Genomic DNA, 23,502 nt, shown 5'->3' on the forward strand with positions numbered 1-23,502 from the left:
TTGCTTTCTCCTTCTTTCTTTCCTTCCTTCCTCCCTCCCTTCCTCCCTTTCTTCCTCCTTTCCTTCCCATCCTTCCTTCTTTCTTTCCGTCACTTCTTCCTTCATTCCTTCACTTTCCCATATTTTGTAATGATCAACAATGAATATGTATTATATAAATAATAAGAAAAGTTATATATTTTAAATGGAAAGGATGGTGAAAATACAACCTAGGGAGAATGAATGACGCTAGAGAATGTTTACCTGTCATGAATAGAGTTGATATAAAGGTTCACAAACCAGATGAGAGAGTACTGGTACATGGGATCGATATTAGCCAGGTCTGCAATGCTAAAGAATAACACTGATGAATGTTTAGCAATGGGTCTATAACCTTCTCGCGACTCTGCTATTTTGAGTTCTGTTTTTTCTGCAATCTGCAAGAAGAGAAAAATCAAGATGAAGAAATAGGACATGTGTTTTAATTATGTATTTTTCATACAATGAAATTTATATTAAAAATATCCCCTAAGTTAATGACAAAATTATAGGGGCATGGATTACATGAAAGGGCTTTATTATGCTAACATCTATAAAGAAAGGGAAAGAAAGGAAGTAAGGAACTAGGAAGAGAGGGAAGAGAATGAAGACAGAGTGGAAAGAAGGAAGGTAAAAGAAAGAAAAATATCTTTACAGATCAAAGGTGTAACTACCCATCTATTATCTCTTTCTTATTCGAGGAAGACAAAGCTGTCAATCTTTGCTTATTCTTTGCCTCAATCTGACATGTATCTGCTATTGTCACTCACCCTCTTTCAAACCTAGACAGCATACTATAAAGCAGAGACATCACTTTGCCAACAAAGTTCCGTATAGTCAAAGATAGGATTTTTCTAGTAATCACATATGGGTGGCAGAGGTGGACCATAAAGAAGGCTGACTGCCGAAGAACTGATGCTTTCAAATTGTGGTGTTGGAAAAGATTCTTGAGAGTCCCTTGGACAGCTAGGAGATAAAACCTGTCAATCCTAAAGGAAATCAACCCTGAATCTTTGGAAGGACTGTTGCTGAAGCTGAAGCACCAGTGCTTAGGCCATCTGATGTAAAGAGTTAACTCATTAGAAAAGACCCTGATGCTGTGAAAGATTGAGGACGGGAGAAGAAGAGGGTGACAGAGGATGAGATGGTTGAATGGCATCGCCAACTTAATGGACATGAGTTTGAGCAAACTCAGGGAGATAGGGAAGGACAGGGAAGCATGGTGTGCTACAGTCTATGTGTTGCAAAGAGTCCAGCATGACTTAGTGACTGAACACCCTCTTTTATTTTAACAGGTCAGAGACAGAGGGAGAAGGAGAGAGAGAGAAAGTGTGTATGTGTGTATGGTTTAAGGCACCAACATGTTGCCAGAACCCAGCACAAAGTCTAGCAAAGCAGGAATTCGGAAGTATTTGTTGGCTGTTTATTTGTTGTTCTTGTTACATTAAGAACACCTTTTTTTTTCAGTGAGATTCTCATAATTTTAACTTTTTCTAATAGGGGTATAGATAGATATTCAACCTCTAAAAGAAAAAAAAAAATTCTTCAAGTCAATCATCATTCCAATGACAACTCAGTATGATAGGTTGATATTCTATAGGAAAAACAGATAGAGCACTTTTCCAACCAACTCTCCTTTCTTTGAACATGCTATCCACAGACTCTGCTGAATAAGTTGCCTATGTAGCCATGTTTATACTGAATGATCCTGTTTTCAGCTGATTCAATCAGGTGGTAGGGACAGAACCAGACCCAATATAAGCTAATACATTTTCCTTCCAGAGAATTAGATCTTCAGGAGCATCAAAAACTGAAATCAGGTGGTGCTCAGCCTTAGAGCTAAAAGGTAATGGTATCAGAGTTGGTTTCTATGTGCAAGATAAAATTACAAAGTAACAGTACAGAAGTTTTACAGAAAAGAACTTAGTCTCCAGGTGGAGCAGAAAGAAGCACATATGAGGACCACACAACCATAGAGAAAAGGAGAGGCAAAGAGCATAGAAATCTAATACTTTCCCTTCATTCCTGAGGCCTACATGCACTTCCTACACCTGGGAAAGTAAAATATCCCCGATTTGAGTGGGTTTGTGTTCCTTACAAGCAAATTTTCCCCCAAATTACAGTATAACTACAATTAAAAGTAAGTTTTGAAGCTCCACCTTGACTATAAGTAAAACAAAGTTATCAACAATGGAAATGAATGACATCTTTACAAAAGAACATGATCTTAGTATTCTCATTTAAATCTTCTGTTATTTAACCCTTAATTTTTCAGCTAAGTACTATTTACCACTGCAGTGATCAATGCAAAGAAATGATTACTTTTCAGTGATCAATGCAAAAAAAAATGATTACTTTGCAGTGATCAGTGCAAAGAAATAGAGGAAAACAATAGAATGGGAGCAACTAGAGATCTCTTAAAGAAAATTAGAGACACCAAAGGGACATTTCATGCCAAGATGGGCACAATAAAGGACAGAAATGGGATGGACCTAACAGAAGCAGAAGATACTAAGAAGAGGTGGCAAGAACTATACAAAAAGAACTTCATGATCCAGATAACCACAATGGTGTGATCACTCACCTAGAGCCAGTCATCCTGGAGTCTAAAGTCAAGTGGACCTTAGAAAACATCACTACAAACAAAGCTAGTGAAGGTGATGGAATTCCAGATGAGCTATTTCAAGTCCTGAAAATGGTGCTGTTAAAGTGCTACACTCAATATGCCAGCAAATTTGGAAAATTCAGCAGTGGCCACAGGATTGGAAAATGTCAGTTTTCACTCCAATCCCAAAGAAAGGCAATGCCAAAGAATGTTCAAACTATTGCACAATTGCACTCATCTCACACACTAGCAAGTAATGCTCAAAATTCTCCAAGCCAGGCTTCAACAGCATGTGAATTAAGAACTTCTAGATGCTCAAGCTGAATTTAGAAAAGAAAGGAATCAGAGATCAAAATGCCAACATGCGTTGGATCATCAAAAAAGCAAAAGAGTTCCAGAAAAACATCTACTTCTGCTTTATTGACTATGCCAAAGCCTTTGATTGTATGGATCACATCAAAATGCGGGAAATTCCTAAAGAGATGGGAATACCAGACTGCCTGACCTGCCTCCTGAGGAATCTGTACGCAGGTCAGGAAGCAACAGTTAGAACTGGACATGGAACAACAGACTAGTTCCAAATAGGAAAAGGAGTACATCAAGGCTGTATATTGTCCCCCTGCTTATTTAACTTATATGCAGAGTACATCAAGAGAAATGCTGGGCTGGATGAAGCACAAGCTGGGATCAAGATCTCGGGGAGAGATATCCATAACCTCAGATATGCAGATGACACCACCCTTATGGCAGAAAGCGAAGAAGAAGAGCCTTTTGATGAAAATGAAAGAGGAGAGTGAAAAAGTTGACTTAAAACTCAACATTCAGAAAAATAAGATCATGGCATCTGGTCCCATCACTTCATGGCAAATAGATGGGGAAACAGTGGAAACTGGCTGACTTTATTTTTTGGGGATCCAAAATCACTGCAGATGGTAATTGCAGCCATGAAATTAAAAGATGCTTACTCCTTGGAAGGAAAGTTATGACCAACCTAGACAGCATATTAAAAAGCAGAGACATTACTTTGCCAACAAAGGTCCATCTAGTCAAAGCTATGGTTTTTCCAGTAGTCATGTATGGATGTGAGAGTTGGATTATAGATGAAGCTGAGCACCGAAGAATTGATGCTTTTAAACTGTGGTGTTGGAGAAGACTCTTGAGAGTCCCTTGGACAGCAAGGAGATTCAACCAGTCCATCCTAAAGGAGATCAGTCCTGGGTGTTCACTGGAAGGACTGATGTTGAAGCTGAAACTCCAATACTTTGGCCACCTGATGTGGAGAGCTGACTCATTGGAAAAGACCCTGATGCTGGGAAAGATTGAAGGCAGGAGGAGAAGGGGACATCAGAGGATGGGATGGCTGGATGGCATTGCCGACTCAAAGGACGAGTTTGAGTAAACTCCGGGAGTTGACGACGGACAGGGAGGCATGGCATGCTGCAGTCCATGGGGTTGCAAAGAGTCGGACATGACTGAGCTACCGAACTGAACTGAACTGAACCATTTACCATTAACGGCAACAACAAGCAAAAACATTTAGCAAATATTGTTATTATTTTTAAAGAGTAAATAATAATTTAACTCAGGCTTCCAAGGCTTGCTCTATAGTATATTTATAAATAGCATTATATTTACATATACTTGAACCCTTAGTATGAACACATACAGATTTTTTATTAATTATCATTAATAACCTAAAATCAAACAATTTGTTGTGTTCTAACAAATAAACAATGTGAGCATATGATGTTAAAAAACTGAAGTGTGAAATTTGCTAAGAAGAGAATTTATTATCTGTAAAAATTTCACCTAAATTTATATAGTAATATTTATATATATATTATACTTTCCTAGAATCCACCAGAATATATTTCAGTTATGATGACTTTTGTAGGGGGAAACTCTGGAACCTATAGAACAAATCCTTAAAGGCTTGTGTTTGTTTGATCTTATGGTTTGGGATAAAAAGGAAAGGTGGGTTTTAGACTATGTGCAAAGACTTTCTGTGAAGATGTGTTTTCTGACATTGAGTGGGTGGAAGAGAAGTCATGGCCAGATACAGAGCAAGTTTTGAATCAAAATATATAGTGATTTCTAAATTATGTTTGTAAAGATCAACGAGACCTAGTCAAAAAGACATGATTAAATTTCTCTCTCTTTGTAAGATAAAGTATTTGAACAAATAAATATTGATATCTACTTTCCTCTTTGAGCCTAATAGAAAATAAGCTGATAAATGCTCCCTGTCTTTCCTTTCCCTTTGAAAAAACATGTGGTGAGAGCAAAGTGAGGAATGGGTTCTGTTGGGAAGGCAGACATTATCGAATATCTCAGCCACGGTCCCTAGATGAAAGGCTACTCTAAGACACTACTCCTTTTGGCTCTCTTGAAATGAAAAACACAAGCACAAAGCAATACAGTACACCCAAAGAGAGTCATTTCCATCACATTCACATAAAACTAAACCCATCCCAAAGGGAAGTCCTCTACCCCAAAACTGGGGTGACTAAGGTAGGGTGCAAACCGAAGGATGCCGAGCAATTAGTGAAATTTCTACTTAGGATTCTTTTTATTTTTTAATTATCCCAATACTAAAAATATGTTTAGTTCATTGGGTGGGCCAAAGAGGATAGAAGGGTCTGAAAATCATTAAAGTAAGCCTACTGAAGTCAGTCTGTATTATCATTTCATTGTGTAAACTTGGGGCTTAAATACTTTTTCTGGGCCCTACTTTTCTCAACTATGAAATGCTAAAATGACTAACAGCTAAGGCCTCTTTAACCTGTAACACTAGGATTTTATTTTTTTAAGACAATATAAAAATATGATTTAAAAAATTTTTAAAAATAAAAATACCATTTGGCTGCGTTAGATTAACTTGCAACAAGTATGCTATTGTGCGAGCCTTCCTTCCCCCTCCCTGCCACTCCCAACTCTCACACCTCCTCCCTCTCAGACAGATGACGAGGCAACACCGGAAGAACATCCTCATCAGCTCCTAGAACCACTTACTGTCCAATTAAGCGGCAATGACCTCATACATCTTAAGTTCCAACCAGAAACAGAGGCAAGCCAAGTTCTCAAACGGAAGTTTTAGGTGAGGAGTCAATCAAAACTTGAATGAACCTGACTCGCTTACCCTACCTATGGAACAACAAAAATTATACTAAAACTTTTTTTCACTCCAAATTTATTTCTTCTATTTATAGGTACCACATAGATGAAAAAACAGGTTTTGAATGATTCAACACTAAGAGATATTCTCTTTAAAACTAGTTTATGTGCTGTGGTGTTTTATGAATTATTTTCCTCTTCCCATAAGCCTACTACAGCACTTTACACAGGAAGTGGGAGCAAGCCGGACTCCAAAGAATCAAAAAAATTTTCTAGGATTCTTTTTTTACCTGTTGTTTCTTGGTTATCTCGTTGGACATCAATTTAGCAGAGTCTAAGATTTTAATCGCACTTTCATCCTCTAAAATGTTTCCTTCTGAAGATGATAATGTTTCTAAAATTTTTTTCTCTATATCTTTCAGCTGTTTCTTATTAGCTGCAGACTGCAGAATCAGAGCATTTCGTTCCTCTTCTAACTCTGGTCTAAAAAGATGAAAACATCTCACCTAAATGTGTAGTATTTTATGTAAAGATTAGACATCACAATTTTGTAGGCATTTAAATATAACAATTTTGCAGACACATAACACAAATTAAGATGATTAACCTCTTTATCTTAAGGAAAAAATATTTCCATGAAAATGATAATTTGAGAAATTCAAGCCAAAAAAAGCATTAATTATAAATATGTAAAATGCAGTAATAATATACACTATGTTAAGTCTAAAAACATGTTAGGTTTATCCTTATGGCTTAGCTCATTGTGTGAGAATAAGAGCTGGAAAGACACTAAGAATATGAAACTTCTATTCTTTGGCTTAATCATATTCAGTCTCATTTTCAACATCTCTTCTACAATAGCAGACACAGAAAAGATGACTCATCATAAAAAAGATAATACAAAAGATGACTCATCATCCAAAAGATGACTCATCATACTGGCTCAAAGTAAAAGACAGAACTGGCACTTAATAATACCTTAACAAAGACGGTATGAGACTTCAAACAACATAGTTCATGTTATAGAATATGTTATGACATGGTTCTGTCTTAGATATTATGCAAGTGGGATAAATACTGAAAATAACTAAAGTACTTCATGGTACATATTTTCACTTATAATTTGATTTCATTTAATTGACTACTTGATAATGTTATATTAAGCTTCAAGTTGAGTCAAAGATTTCCTTCAGGAAGCAATTCTTTTTTTTTTAAATAGTTATTTAGTTGGGTGTGCTAGGTCTTAGTTGCAGCATGTGAGATCTAGTTCCCTGACCAGGGATAAACGATGGGCCTGCATTGGGAGCTTACAGTCTTAGCCACTTGAAGGGAAATTCCAGGAAGCAATTCTTTACTAGTAGCCCTTCCAGGGATCATAATATTTTTTTCTCATTTAAAAAAAATAACACATGCTAGTAATGGAAAAATACATAAAGAAAATAATGAGTTATCCATAATCTTACCATTCCTAAGATTATCACTATTAATATTCTGGTGTATTCTTTCTCAATCTTTTTTTCATATATATGGATATCCATTCATGTATTAACTTTTGAAAAACAAATTATCCCTACCATATATAGTTTTATATCCTGCTTTTTCATTCTTGTCCTAAGTATTTTCTTATTTCATTAATGTTCTGTATATGTCTTTGAACACACTTCTGATTTTGTCCAAAACATACATTTCAAGAAACAAAATTTTTTGTTTCAAACAATCAGATACAAATCAAAAGCCATAGCGCATCACCTAAATCCTATTACCCATACTAAAAGCCCAATATAACATGGTTGGCTTATAACTTATTTGTTATAGAATGATTGTTTTAAAGAATTCTATATTTGTTTAATCTATAATGACAAAGGAGATCAAACCAGTCCATCCTAAAGGAAATCAATCCTGAATATTCACTGGAAGGACTGATGCTGAAGCTAACGCGCCAGTACTTTGGCCACTAGATGTGAAGAGTCAACTCATTAGAAAAGACCCCGGTGCTGGGAAAGACTGAAGGCAAGGGAGAAGAGGGCAGCAGAGAATGAGTTAGTTAGACAGCATCACTGACTCAGTGGAAATGAATTTGAGCAAACTCCAGGAGATAGTGAAGGACAGGCAAGCCTGGCGTGCTGCAGTTCATGGGACCGTGAAGAGTGGGACACAACTTAGTGACTGAACAGCAACAATAAAATTTAGACAAGGTTTCGGAATAATCACATAACAAAAGTATTCAGTTCAGTTCAGTTCAGTCGCTCAGTCATGTCCGACTCTTTGCGACCCCATGGACTATAGCACGCCAGGCCTCCTTGTCCATCACCAACTCCTGGAGTTTACTAAAATTCATGTCCATTGAGTCAGAGATGCCATCCAGCCATCTCATCCTCTGTTGCCCCTTCTCCTCCTGCCTTCAATCTTTCCCAGCATCAGGGCTTTTCCAAGGAGTCAGTTCTTCACATCAGGTGGCCAAATTATTGGAGTTTCAGCTTCAGCATGCCCTTCCAGTGAATATTCAGGACTGATTTCCTTTAGGATGGACTGGTTCGATCTCCTTGCTGTCCAAGGGACTCTCAAGAGTCTTCTCCAACACCACAGTTTAAAAGCATCAAATCCTGGGTGCTCAGCTTTCTTTATAGTCCAACTCTCACATCCATACATGACTACTGGAAAAACCATAGCTTTGACTAGATGGACCTTTGTTGGCAAAGTAATATCTCTGCTTTTTAATATGCTGTCTAGGTTGGTCATAACTTTTCTTCCAAGGAGCAAGCATCTTTTAATTTCATGACTGCAGTTAACATCCGCAGTGATTTTGGAACCCCCCCAAAATAAAGTCTGTCACTGTTTCCACTGTCTCCCCATCTATTTGCCATGAAATGATGGGACCAGATGCCATGATCTTAGTTTTCTGAATGTTGAGCCTCAAGCCAACTTTATGGCCTACAAATATTCTTTTCTAGAGTATCTGAAAGTATCTAAGAAAATACATACCTCTCCTTTGCAACAACAATACCAAGTAATTGATCTTCAAGTCCTTCTGGAGTTATCATGAAATTGAGCAAAGATACCTTTGTAGCCAGCTCTGGCATATAATGTGGATTTCTCAACTTTGTGGTGATATAAAACTTGAAATCAAAGGAATACTCAATAATGACCTCACCAAGTCTGATGCAATCAATGCCACCTGTATTTCAGAGAAAAATGCATAATAAATCAGCCAAAGTTACATAGCCCTTCCCCTTCTGTTAAAACCCATCCTAGGTTACAAGTGAAACATCATAAAGTAATTTCAAATAGAATACAAGTGTTGCAAAAGTCACAGACACAGAGGCAAGTAAGCAATTATATAGCATGAATCATTAATTTTGGGGTAATATAAGATATTTTTTCTGGTTGTTATGGAGCCTTCTAAATTAAGATTCCTTTTGATCTTACTTCCTCTATTAATTTTCAATAATGGTTCCAAAATTATTTCTATATGACTAAAGCTCTTTGTTGGAGAAGACTCTGGAGAGTCCCTTGGACTGCAAGGAGATCCAACCAGTTCATCCTAAAGGAGATCAGTCCTGGGTGTTCATTGGAAGGACTGATGCTTAAGCTGAAACTCCAGTACTTTGGCAACCTCATGCAAAGAGTTGACTCATTGGAAAAGTCCCTGATGAGGCACTGGGGGCAGGAGGAGAAGGGGATGACAGAGGATGAGATGGTTGGATGGCATCACCAACTCGATGGATTTGGGTTTGAGTAAACTCCAGGAGTTGGTGATGGACAGGGAGGCCTGGTGTGCTGCGAATCATGGGGTCGCACAGAGTCGGACACGACTGAGTGACTGAACTGAACTGAACTGAAAGCTCTTAAAGGACTAGAGTTTGACAGAGAAAAAATTTTATAAGCAGAAAGATATACAAGGTGGACAATGTTTACCTAAGGTTAACTCTGGTCCACATTAACCATTACTATTTGTAGTAATGGACTTTGTGTGGTCCTTGGTCATAAGATAAAGGAATTTCACGCTGGATTCAACTTCGTGTGTTCTCTACTGAACAACAATCCAAATAACAGTGACTAAGGCAATCAAAGGAAGGCAAGGTATTTATTTTAGAATATATGATACTTGTTCAAATTTCTTTTCATGCATAACAATGACACAGAAGTTCTGCATTATTAAGATTATTATTAAAATTATGTAGCAGTTTTCTTCCCTAAAAGATAATCCAATCATCTTTCAGTTCTAGCAACTAATGCCAATTGACTTCTACCTTGTTTAAAAGTTTGTCTAAGTAGTAAAGGTTCCAATGATGGATCCAGTTCTTCACCAACATTTTCTAATAGAAGTGGAGTTCCAAATTGAATACAGTTTTCCAGTGTTCTCATATAGTCTGCATCTGAGAGCTTAATAACACTAAGCTGATTTTCTCTCTCAGAGTTTTTGATCCACTTATTGGCTTGACCCTGGGGATCAATCATTAAAGGCCTAAAATATAATAAGAAAAATTTTGAGGAGACTAAATAGATGTTGAGATTTATCTAAAATTATATAATTTAAATAATAAACATCACCATCAATCTATACAAAGTGTTTCACATACATCATCAGGATAAATCTTCACAAAAGTTCTGTGAGGAAAAGGAAAAAGGAGTTTCCTTCTCATTTATTTTTGAAATGAAGAAATTAAGTATTTTGCCCAAGGTTTTAAGGTTAAGAAACTAGTTTAATGTCAGAAGTAGGATCTCATGAATGTATAAGCTGTGCTCTTTCCAGTTTAACACATGGTCTTCATAGTAATTATAACACATATCATCTGTTAACATAATATGAAAAATAATCCTATGTATCTGATAAGAATTTAGAATAAAAGATCTACTGGGCTATAACGGATTTCCTTAGGTTATGAGGAGAACCATAAACGAAGTTTCCAAGGTTAGTCTAGATATATTTGAGATCTATTTAGGAAATTTTTTCTATGTAAGTATGGTAAAAGACTTTGTGTTCAAGAACATACAATTCAAAAAAAAAAAAAAGAACACACAATTCATAGTTTCAGAGAATCAATATATTAGGTGCTTTCCTCTTCCTCAGTGATGATACTGACTGTCCTGGGATCCTTTTGTATTCAGTACAATGCATTAAAATATTTTTTAAATATTAACACAGAAAGGGGAATTTTCACTTCATATTACTTTGGCTTTCCCAGACATTCTCCTTCTATTTCAACAGTTTCTAGGGATAAAAATCCCGTTCCCCTTAGCCTAAAAATAAGTTCTTTAATCAACTAATCCCAGATATCTCTTTTCTTTTATTTTCTTTCCTCCCCAAGAGACAAAACAATTCAACAACAGCTGTATGGTTGATTTCTTTCTCCACTCAAATTGTGCTGAAATCCTATTGAAAACACAAGAAGTCCAGATACCAGTTAAAAGTTACTTTGCTATCACAGCAAACAGATGAAAAGTGTTCTGGAAATGAGAAAGTTATTTTGCACACAATTGTTTAAAAGTTGCTAGTAGTTAGACTAGATGCTTTTAGTACCTTTCAAAGTCCTGTTTAAAGGGACATTTTTTCCCCTCCTTTTTTTTTAAATTTTTTATTTTATTTTTTATTTATTTTTTTTAAAATTAGGCTAATTACTTTACAATATTGTAGTGATTTTTGCCATACATTGACATAACTTTATTATTGGAAAAAATATGGTATTGTTCATTCCCCTACAAAAAGTAATAATTTCTGTAAATTAAGTTTTTCTAATGCTTATGTTCAACTCAATGGACATGAGTTTGAGTAGACTCTGGGAGTTGGTGATGGACAGTGAGGCTTGGTGTACTGCAGTCCATGGGGTCGCAAAGGGTCAGACATTACCTGAGGGACTGAACTGAACTGACTGAATGCTTATCTTGGTAATACCTAAATCAATCAGTGTTCTCAGTAATGCAATTATTGGAGATCTTGGTTTTCTAAAAGAAATCCAACTCCTACTTAATACAATTTTATGTGAGTATTACAAATACAATTGGAAAACTGAGCTGTGTGTCTATCCGAAAAACAAGGCCATACAGGGTTTTGTATCCCATGTGTACCTGACTGTAGGTATGACAGTAATACTCAACTATGTTTGAGATCCAAAAGCAGGGCAGTCTAAAGAAAAAATCATTACTGATTTATGCTTCTAACAGCAGTAGTAATTTTTGGGAAAACATAGCTTTGCTGTTAAGTAGCCAGTGTTGTACTAGTAAACAATAATAAAGGAGAAACAGTAAGCATTTTCACTGTGGTTAAAAAGTAAGCAAAGTCAGAATTTGAGATATAGATACTAAAATGAGGTATTTGAAGAAAATAATTATTTTTAAAAACTAACAGTTACTGAGCACTTATCACGTGCTAAGCACTTTCTTGGGCTTCCCTGGTGGCTCAGATGGTAAAGTGTCTGCCTGCAACGTGGAAGACCTGGGTTCGATCCCTGGGTCAGGAAGATCCCTTGGAGAAGGAAATGGCAACCTACTCCAGTACTCTTGCCTGGAAAATTCCATGGACCTACAGCCCATGGTGTCGCAAAGAGTCAGACACACTGGAACAACTTCACTTTCTTTCTTTCTCAAGCACTTTCTTACAACGTACAATGAGTTTGGAGCTACTATTTATCCCCATTTACAGATGGGGCACTATTTACTCTCACTTCAAGAGAGAAAATGAGAGAGAAATATTTGACTCCAAATATCCTGATAGCAGAGTCTACACTACCCTCAACCACTGTGTAATATTATAAACAGACAAACCTTTAGAAATTATGAGCAAGCACAAGAAGAATTAATAATCAACTATAGTTCCAGCAGCATGAGTAGCTAAGTAACCAATAGAATTCCTTCTGCTACCAAGTACTGGTGGATAAAATATGATATTTCAAAAATACATCAGTGACATACATTTGAACTATACATACATAAGGAAGAAAAACACAGGTGCCAGGAAAATATCTTTGTATGTGTGAGCTGAAATGACAGCTAGCCCTGGGGAGAGTGTCAGTACTAATAACAAGGGCTCCTTGAACCCATATGTAGCAGGAAAGTAAAACTGAAATCCCTGTATTAAGCTTAAACCCACAGAAGTCTTCGTGAATCATAGAAAAAAATCCAACTCTATTCATAAGGAGACAAGAAAGAAGTGTTCTGATTCTTGTCTCATCTTCAGCTTGGAAAAAGTTCTCTGAGAACCTGTAACCATGGGTCAACAGTTTATGCAGATTCAAGGAGCAAGTTTATGCTATGTACATGATACAGGAAATTCCAGCTGGGAAACTTACATATATTGAGCCAATAACACTGGTATGAATCCTGGAACAAGTAAGGACAAAATATACATTGTAGCTGGGGCAAGAGCAAAAGAAAAACTCAACCCTTGGAGGAGAGGTAGAAAAATGTCTTTGGCTAAAACATACCTTTACCAACCTTCACTAAGCAGAAATCCCTTAACTCTAGGAAGGGGTGTGAAACTCCTGTTCAAGATCAGCCAAGGCTGTGACTTAGCTGTCACAGGGAGGAGGGCCAGCAGGCTGAAAATATCCTACACCGAAGGCCCAATATGCACAGTGCCTTCCTAAGACTAGGAAATCAGAGTAACAGACAACTCTCACTTTGCCCCCAAAACAGCCTAACATGGAGTACTGAGCAAAAGCGATCTACCCCTAGGGGAACAACAAAAATAGAAAGAGACCCTGTCTGTGTCATGGGCATTCAGGAACAGTTGAAAGTTGAAGGTAAAACTCTTAACACTGAGAAAGACACTCCAGAAAGATATCCCTCATTCTCAGCATAGACCCATGGTTAGATTAAGTTGACACCACTGGTCCCCTGAACTTTACCGGAGTAACAACAAATTGTGCAACTCAATTCAAACCTAGTTCAACTGATGGTTAGACTGACTCAAACCTCTGTACTAATGGAGCGACAGAAGAAGAGGCATGCCCATTTCCAGGAGTTAATATAATGCTCAGTTCTACTGTTAGACTGAAAATACCTTGCATTCAATCAAATATTATGAGATATTTAGATAAGCATGGGAAAAAAACTCAAACCATTCTCAAGAGACAAAAGAAACTAACAGAAACAGCCTCAAAGATGACACAAACATTGGAAATATTAGATTTGTAGTTTTTTAAATAACTGTGTTTAAAATGTAAAACAGCCAGTGAAAAAACTGGACGACATGCCTCAAGAGACAACCATCAGCAGAGATGAACTATAAGGAAGAGTTAAATGGAAATACTAGAAATAAAAAATACGTAAACTCTATAGAATTTATTTCATGGGCTGCATAGACCCAATACAACTAAGGAGACAGTCAGTTAATACAGTTATGAACTTGAAGATAGTTTTATAGAAATTATCCAATCTGAAACTCAAAAAGAAAAAAAAGAGTGGTTAAAAGCAGAAAAGGGCATCTGAAAGTTTTGGGTCATACCAAAAAGATTCACAAATGTAAGTTTTCTTCCCAGAAAGAGAAAAGGGATAAAATGAAGTAGATCTCAGAAGCTCAAAGAACCTCAGTCAGGAGAACTACAAAGATGAACACACACACATTCTAATATACTCATATATCACAATCAAACTGCAGGCAACTAAAAACAGAAAGAAAAAAAAAAAAAACTGAAGGCTGTCAGAGGAAAAAAGTTACAGAAAAAGGAACCAAAATTAGAGCAGACTTATCAGAAACTACGCAGTCTAAAAACAGTGGAGTGACACCTTCAAAGGAAAAAAAGCAAAACCAGAAGAATCCAAAAACCGTCAACTCAGAATTCTAAACCCAGCAAAAAATATCTTTCAAAATGAAGATGAAATAAATAAATAAATAAGCTGACTGAATTAATTGCAATAGATCTATACACTGAAAATGTTGAAAGATATTTGTCAGGCAGAAAAAATATGAAATCAGATAGAAACATAAAGAAATAAATAAGTCTACGGGAATTTCCTGGAGGTTCAGTAGCTAGGACTTGGAGTTTCACTGTTGTGACCTAGGTTCAATTCATGGTTGGGGAACTGAGTGACTGCAAGCCATGCAGTGCAACCGAAGAAAAAGAAACAACTCAAACTAAAATGGGGAAAAAAAAGGAAATAAACATAAAAGACATTTTCTTATATTTAATCACTCTACTATAATTACTGTCTAAAGTAAAAATAGTAACAATGTGTTATGGGATTCACGGCATGAAAAGTTTCCAAAGTAAGGTTTCCAAAGAATATAAACAAACAATACCTCAAACTTTCAGAATGTAAGATTTCTTTGTATCTTTACCGTATCTTATATCCCAAAAGAAGACTGAAACTTCCAATACAGTTTTAAAGGTAGTAAATGTGATATCCTATTCCACATTTCACTTAACATAGTAAGTAAGAATTAGGATTTGGAAGTTAAGTTGCCTGGGTTCAAATTCTGATTACATCATTTATTAGCTCAGTTATCTCACTAAATTTCAAATTACTAATTTATTCTGGGCCTCAGCTGTCTCATTTATAAAATGGAATAATAAGAAGAACTAACTCATAGGAATTTGTGAGGATATAAGGCATTTAAAATAGTATCTCATGAATATAAGATCTCAATATTATCCATCATAGTTTGTTTAGCATAAGGTCAAGAAAAGACTTTTATATTAGATGGCAATATGACTAGATAACTATTTACAGGAAAATATCTCTCAGATGAGAATAATTTCCCAAGTTTCCAAAAGTGATATAAATAAAAAGATAATAAAAACCATCTGCAAAGCTCATACAGTTATCCCACTATGATAGCAGCTATAAAAGATTTACATGAAATTGCATAAATTATTGTTACAGTATCATGAAAATGAGTAGAAATACCTAGCTAAAATCAATACACTGAATAGCTAAGAACTGGAAACAGCCCAAGTGTCCATCAACAGGAAAATACATAAACAATTATAGAGTCATGTAACTGAATAATACTCAGCAACAAAAATTAGTAAGATTATGTTCTGTGGAAAAAGCCTTACACAAAAGAGGGCATACAGTATGATTCCATTTATATGAAGTTCTAGAATAGGCAAAACTAACCTGTGATGGAAAATAATCAGAATAATAATAATTTCCTACGGGGTGAAGGAGGGAATTTACTGGGATGGGACAAAAAAGACTGTGTTATACCCTGACTCAAACCCTTGCACAAGTGCATACTTTTGTTAGAACTCACAAGTTTGTGTATTTTTGTATATTTGTATTAAATTTTATATATTTCATTGTATGTAAATTTTACCTAGAAAAAAAATATTGAACTTTACTTAATGATATGCATGCTGAAGTATTTGGGAGGAAGTACATCCATGTCTGCAACATATGTAGAAATACATAAAAAAAGGATGAGTTGATGGATGGATAGAGGGATGGACAAGAATAATGAAATGTTAACTGCAAGATCTAGGCGGTAGTAGCTATATGGGTGCTTACTCTGAAATCCTTTCAACTTTTCTCTATGTTCAAAAAGTTGCAAATAAAATAATTGAAAAATAAACACTTAATCTTCCTTACCAGCGCCTGGAGTTGTTAACAATCACTCCATTGTCTACAGAGAAAGTATCTGTAGGCAATCCAGCAATATTCCAGGCTCTGATTTTTACTGGATCACCCAAGGTCTTACTCAGTGAGAACTCCTCTGAACACGGGATTTTTTTCTCCTGTTAGAAATACACAGATTTATTTTTGACATTTTCTCTTATCTTGTTGATTAAAATATTTTTAATTAATATATGTTGTTAGACAGTATTTAATAATTTTAAAGAACTGAAAAAACTGAATGAAAAGTTAGACTATGGAAATATTTTACTGATCAAATAAGAAGAAAAAAAACTTCATATTTTCAGTCATTTCTTTTTTTCTCTATTTTTATTATCATCCTTTCCCCCCAAATACCCCAACATATACTTTAAATGTTCTAAAAAGAAACTCTTGAGAAAATATAAAACCATTACCTTGCACAGCGTGCTCCAGTCCTCTGTACATGTCTGTCGAAAGCCAGAAGTGAAAGCACCAAGGTAGGCTATCACTCCTGCTGATACTAAGACATCACCAGTCAGATTTTCATATACTATCTGAAGGTCATCTGCAGCCTGAGACCATCTGGGAAACCAATCAAAGGCAAAACAGCCTCACCAAAGAGAATGATTAAAGACAGTAATGAAATGGCCAGGGGTTTCTAGTCCAAATTCTATAACAAAATGCCATGAAAAGTTGGGCACTTGCTTCTTTATAAAATGAGGAGGTTAGGTCCCTTCTAGCTCTAATATGCTATAATATACATTTATGTTTTACAAACAATAATTCACTTTTCATTATTAGAATATTATGCATTTCTTATAGGACTTGTTCCTTCAGGATAGGAAAACAGAAACAAAAAAAAAAAAATCACCAGAATTTTGTCTAATAATTTTATTCAGGATGATTTGGCCTAGTGGCCCTGCTATTCGTTTCTGAAAAACAAAGGGACATTTGTAATTCATTACCAAAAACTACATTTAAGTTGTATAGCAGTTGGCATACTATAGCTAAGGTTGGTATCTTTTTCCATTTAATGAAACTTTTACCAAAAAAACTTCATTTCAAAACCATCTAATTTGCACTATGAAGTATTGTCAAAAGTATGCTACTTTATCATGCTATTCATTCAACAAATTCAATTAATAGCTATGATAGTTGGCTGAGTAGTAGAAATAGATTAGAATAAAGCTAACTGGCTTTGTTATATCAAGTCAGTTATTTAAAATAAATTTAACAAAATGAACCATATATTCACTACTCCCTTCCAAACACTTTATTACAAAACATTTGAACATAAAATTGGAAAGAACTGCACAATGATCATCCACATACTCACCACTAAGATTAAAACTTATCTCTGGCCTTATTTGCCTCTTTCTCTCTCTTAACATTTGAAAGCAAGTTGCAAACACTATCCTTGACACTGAAATTCTGTTAGGAGAAGCCTAGCCAGGTGCTTTACAGAAAGTCCCACATTCTCAACCAGCCATTTAAAAATCAGTAATCAAAATAAACAACTCACTCCAATATTCTTGGTTGAAAAATCCCATGGACAGAGAAGCCTGGCAGGCTACAGTCCATGAGGTCACAAAGAGTCGGATACGACTGGAGCGACTGGGCATGGCATGGCATGGCAATCATAATAAATACCCAAAGAGAGTTGCATATTCAAGCCGGACATTTTAAATCATTGTTAAAATGAGTAGAAATCTGACCTCGATTTTTCTCCACCTAGCCCTCCAATTAGTTTGGAGGCTCTTTCAAGTTTCTTAGCACAAAGTTCCACCTGGTCTTCTAAACGAGCTTTTTCCTCAGTTTTCTCAAGAAATACTCTTTCTAAATTTTCCAAATGATGTTCTACTTCTGCTAGTTCTGCTCTCTTCTGATTCAAAAGCTCCATCGTCTCAGCTAAGGACTTCTGAGCTTCTGTTAAGCGGGCTTTCTTAGGAGCCACTACCTGTTTGGGAACAGTACACGCAGCTATTAACATGTACTATGTAACACTGACAATCAATATAATCCTTTCTAGATATCATGAATTTTAAACGTTTATTTATGATTAGAAATACACTTATTACTTATAAACATAAATCATGCAAATTTAAAATGCCTTAAATCTTATATTTTCATATGCAAATAAAGTAAAATACATTTCTATATCTTATAAAATATATAAAATCATCCTGGACCAGCAAACTTCATCTATAAAATAGGCAAGTTACTCTAATAATTTTTCACAATATGTAGCAAAACAGCATGATATGTAGCAAAATATCTCAATACAATCAGGAGTTGCCTTTGAACTGTCCCAAAACAGAAAAACATGTAACAGAAATGACAAATGCTTAACAGTACAAGAATGTGCTGCTTTTTTTTTTTTTTTTGGCATTTCTAAGGTTTTGATTTCTTTCCCAGTCAGCTGAGGATTACATTTGCCTTGAGGAGATTAAGACAGTAGCAGTAATACATAGAGAAATAAAGACTTGGTATTTAGCTTCACTACCAAAATTGAATTTCCCTCAACAAATTGTGAAAACTGATGCTTTGTTGAGAGAAAAACAATTTTCTAAAGTTTTTATTTTATTATGCTCAGCAGTATATGAAGAATGGGGTATGGCAAACTTGGTTAGAGTGTACTATAATATGTTTCAAATAGACAGTATATGTCCATTTGAAAGAAGGGAGACCTAAGTCTACTGACACATTGCCATGAGTGAGCTGAAGGCTAAGAGGAAGACTGAAGCAAAGAATCAGATACGATTGACCTGCTTTCTCTCCTGGGGCAGAAATCCTGAAGGGAGAATGTGTTAAATAAAAATTAGGAAGCTCTTGTTCCTACTTTGGACTTTAGAGAAGAGCTTGCTGGATATCTCCCTTCAACCTTTGCATAACAACACGAGGCAGGAGCATTGGAATTAAAATAGTGTGGAGGTACAGGGTGGGAAGTCAGAAAAGAACCTGAATACCTTAGATTCTCTGCTTTATAGAAAGAATCCAGAATATTCCACATGTCTTGTGGGACATGCAGAAACAGGCTGAGTTGACAGCTTGCAGACCTGCTGGGATTACTATGGGGAGGGACAAGATGTTCAAATGGAAGAACATTCAGATAGAATTCATTTTATTTCTTTAACAGGGGTATACTGGTCTACTCCTCTGAAATGAACAAAGTCCATACCTCTCTACAAGCATGTATGCCTCATTAGGAATACCTTTTCAATTGTTACAGCCTGATTACTCATTCTATACTCCAAGGTTTTTCTAAACACATAATATCATGTATTTCCATGGGCATTTTTATTTATATTTTCTGCTCCCCTTAGTAGAATTTTGCAAGTTACAGAAGGCAAGGCCAGTGCTTCCTTGGTCCTTTGCTAGTCAAATCTGCAAAGTGCTCTTTTTTTTAATTTATTTATTTTTAATTGAAGGATAATTGTTTTATAATATTGGTTTCTGCCATATATCAATATGAATCAGCCATAGGTATACATATGTCCCCTCTCTCTTGAAGCTCCCACCCCACGCAAAATGCTGTTAACCATTCTCTGCTCTCCTGTAATTTGGCCCCAGGGAGTACTCCAAAAAAACTCCCTACCACTGCTTGAGTCCATGCTTCTCCTCTTAACCCTACTGGAATTTCTTACTTCTGACCTCTGCATTAAGATTTTCATCTGCCACTTGGCCTTTGATGTTTTGGATTTTTCTTTGCTTCTGCTGCCTCCCCATAAAACTTAATGCTCTTTTGCCCCAGGTCCCTGTAACTATAGGTCAGTCTGGCCAGTTCTGTTATCTCCCTGCTCTCCTGTATACTGGTCCCAACTGGTTATGTCACATGTAAGCATTCTCTTCATCCACTAGACACTCAACTAACGTCTGATTATGCTGTCCACGGGGTGGCAAAGAGTCGGACACGACTGAGCGAGTGAACTGAACTGATTGTGCTGGAGCAGGACAAATTCTCTGTGGGATCACTTTTAGAAACTTCTGAACTAGTAAATAAGGGCATAGATCTTTTATTATGAAAAAATTTATTTCAATGTTCCTTTTTTCACCAAATATTCATTAATACAATGAATTCAAAACACTCCTTTTTTTTACAACTGAAGAAAGAACTTCAATCCTAAAATGACAGATTAAAAAAAAAAATCCATTTAAAATCATAAACCTTTTTATTAAATATGAGGGGAAATGAGTTAGGCTGAACTCAACAGAAGCTAACCTTAGAGTTTTCAAAGGCATTGGTTGGTTTAGTCTCTATGTTGTGTCCGACTCTTGTGACCCCATGGACAGTAGTCTGCCAGGCTCCTCTGCCCATGGGATTCTCCAGGAAAGGAGAGGAGCAGGTTGCCATTTCCTTCTCCATTTCAAAGGCATAGATTTTAGTTTATGGGAATATTTCAATAGAAAATGGATGTGCTGATCCGCAAAATACCTTTGCAACTCTGTCATACACTTCCATAGCCATGATCCACTTACACAGACCCTCAGCTGCAGAGGAAGCTTTAGCAACCTTAGGAGGATCAAATTCAGGGTTTGTTAAGTATTCACCACGAATCTTCTGCATAATAGTCACCTGGGAAACAAAGATTTAGATCTTAAAATTTCAACATATACCACACAATCATTAGATGAAAAATTGATCATACATAGTTTAAAAAAGAATATATAAAACAGTTATGTTGTCTTTAAAAACCAAAGTCAGTACTCTGAGATATTTTTAAAATAAGCATAATTGCAGCAAATTTATTACAGGTAGACAAGATACGTCTTCTAAAAAAATTAAAAGACCTTTGCAGTTCGGGAAAACATATGTATGTAAACAAGGAAAAAGAACAACTAAACATAAATAAATAGAAGTTTGGATGAAAAATTATATACTTTTTATCTCAGAAATTTGTGTATCCAATTTGTTAAGAAATAAACTATTATAAGAAGACACTTCGAGAACTCTTTCATGTCAATAATACACTAAAACAGCTAATTTATTCAATAACTTTGGATGGTCTGAAAGAGGAGTGGTTTTATGCATTATGAGAATTCATAATATAGTCATTAATAAATATTCCTTTACTATTTTAATTCTACTGACACTCTATTTGCTTACATTTTATATAATATTGAAAAATGTTAAAGATTTTATATATCTTGGCAAAATTACATTTATAGAAAAAAATCCAATGAAACTCACCGGAATATTGTCCTTGTCATATTCTCTCAAATCTCTTAAGAAATTCATATCTCCCAGAAGTTTTTTGCTAGGTCCCCAATAATCTAATATCTATAAAATTTACAGAAACATCATATGTACCATTAAATGTTTGATATAAAACTTTTCTTCTTGAGGTTTAAGGTATACTAATCCAGAGAAACTATACACTGAACTTTCAAAATATCTACTTACATGTACTTGGAAATGAAATGAAGAGCCTCCTCTCTCTGAGAACATGTTAAGTATAACAAAGATTTAAAATAAGCATATGAATTTATATATTGAACTTATTATTAAAAATTAAATATTGAGGGTTTCCCTGGTGGTCCAGTGGTTAAGAGTCCATCTTGCAATGCAGAGGACAGGGGTTAGATCCCTGGTTCGGGAGGATCCCACATGCCACAGAACAACTAGGCCCGTGTACCACGACACGAGTACTGAGCCTGCGCTCTAAAGCCCTTGTTCCACTAGAAGAAAAGCCACTGCAACGAGAAGCCTGTGCACCACAACTAGAGAAAACCTGTGCATAGCAACAAAGACCCAGCACAGCCCAAAAAATTACTAAAATTTTTAAAAGTTTAATTAAAAAAAAAAAAACACTGACAGGCAAAAAAGTATGATCACTTCTTTTTAGAAAACTTAAGAAAAGCAGCTGGTACAAATACTATCAAAATTTCATCTAAGAAAAAACATTTTTATTATTTCAACTTTTATTTTCCCTTAACTTGACTTTCTTTTTTTTTTTTTTTTTAATTTTTTTATTAGTTGGAGGCTAATTACTTCACAACATTTCAGTGGGTTTTGTCATACATTGATATGAATCAGCCATAGATTTACACTTATTCCCCATCCCGATCCCCCCTCCCACCTCCCTCTCCACCCGATTCCTCTGGGTCTTCCCAGTGCACCAGGCCGGAGCACTTGTCTCATGCATCCCACCTGGGCTGGTGATCTGTTTCACCATAGATAGTATACATGCTGTTCTTTTGAAACATCCCACCCTCACCTTCTCCCACAGAGTTCAAAAGTCTGTTCTGTATTTCTGTGTCTCTTTTTCTGTTTTGCATATAGGGTTATCGTTACCATCTTTCTAAATTCCATATATATGTGTTAGTATGCTGTAATGTTCTTTATCTTTCTGGCTTACTTCACTCTGTATAAGGGGCTCCAGTTTCATCCATCTCATTAGGACTGGTTCAAATGAATTCTTTTTGACGGCTGAGTAAATATTCCATGGTGTATATGTACCACAGCTTCCTTATCCATTCATCTGCTGATGGGCATCTAGGTTGCTTCCATGTCCTGGCTATTATAAACAGTGCTGCAATGAACATTGGGGTGCACGTGTCTCTTTCAGATCTGGTTTCCTCCGTGTGTATGCCCAGAAGTGGTATTGCTGGGTCATATGGCAGTTCTATTTCCAGTTTTTTAAGGAATCTCCACAGAATTTCACAATTTATATGGAAATACAAAAAACCTCGAATAGCCAAAGTAATCTTAACTTGACTTTCAAATCACAAAGGTAGTGCTATAAACTGAAAGTCTGTGTCCTCTCCCCAGATTCCTATGCTAAAACCTACTTCCCAGTATAATAGTACTTGGAGGTGGGGTCTTAGGAACGTGATTAAGTCACGGATGTAATCAGTCCCCTTACAAAATAGAGGGCAGGGAGCTCCCTCCTATTCCACCATGTGACAACACCACAAGCAGACAGTACTCTATAAACCGCAACTTGGACCCTCACCTGACACTGAACCTACTGCAGGCTTGATTTTGGAGTTACCAGCCTCTAGAAGTGTGAGAAATAAATGTTTGTTGTTGATAAGCGACCCCAATCTATGGTAATTTGTTAGAGTAGCCCAAACGGACTAGGACAGGTAGTAAACATTTTTCTTACAGAAAATCCCCTCACCTACCTAGATTTTCCCAAGTGGAATACAGAAAAGAAAGCGGTAAGACAAAGATTACACACTGCTCACTCAGTTATAAGATAAAGAGCACGGTGCTCATGTTCATAAAA

General features: G+C 36.0%; 1 protein-coding gene across 2 annotated transcripts in view; it reads right to left on the reverse strand.

Moving 5' to 3' along the window:
• DNAH12 (dynein axonemal heavy chain 12) overlaps positions 1 to 23,502 on the reverse strand; it is a 177,223-nt gene that overhangs the window by 30,143 nt on the left and 123,578 nt on the right. For both annotated transcript variants that reach the window (XM_043443267.1, XM_043443266.1), the window contains 9 exons: positions 21,462 to 21,551; positions 20,706 to 20,846; positions 17,989 to 18,230; positions 16,708 to 16,855; positions 16,268 to 16,413; positions 9,988 to 10,202; positions 8,720 to 8,912; positions 6,028 to 6,220; positions 244 to 416 (listed from right to left, as the gene is read on the reverse strand). In XM_043443267.1, coding sequence (XP_043299202.1) covers positions 244 to 416; positions 6,028 to 6,220; positions 8,720 to 8,912; positions 9,988 to 10,202; positions 16,268 to 16,413; positions 16,708 to 16,855; positions 17,989 to 18,230; positions 20,706 to 20,846; positions 21,462 to 21,551 — 1,541 coding nt within the window. The remainder of the gene's footprint in view (positions 1 to 243; positions 417 to 6,027; positions 6,221 to 8,719; positions 8,913 to 9,987; positions 10,203 to 16,267; positions 16,414 to 16,707; positions 16,856 to 17,988; positions 18,231 to 20,705; positions 20,847 to 21,461; positions 21,552 to 23,502) is intronic.

Source organism: Cervus canadensis, chromosome 22 (genome assembly GCF_019320065.1).
Source record: "Cervus canadensis isolate Bull #8, Minnesota chromosome 22, ASM1932006v1, whole genome shotgun sequence".
NCBI classification, from domain to species: domain Eukaryota; kingdom Metazoa; phylum Chordata; class Mammalia; order Artiodactyla; family Cervidae; genus Cervus; species Cervus canadensis.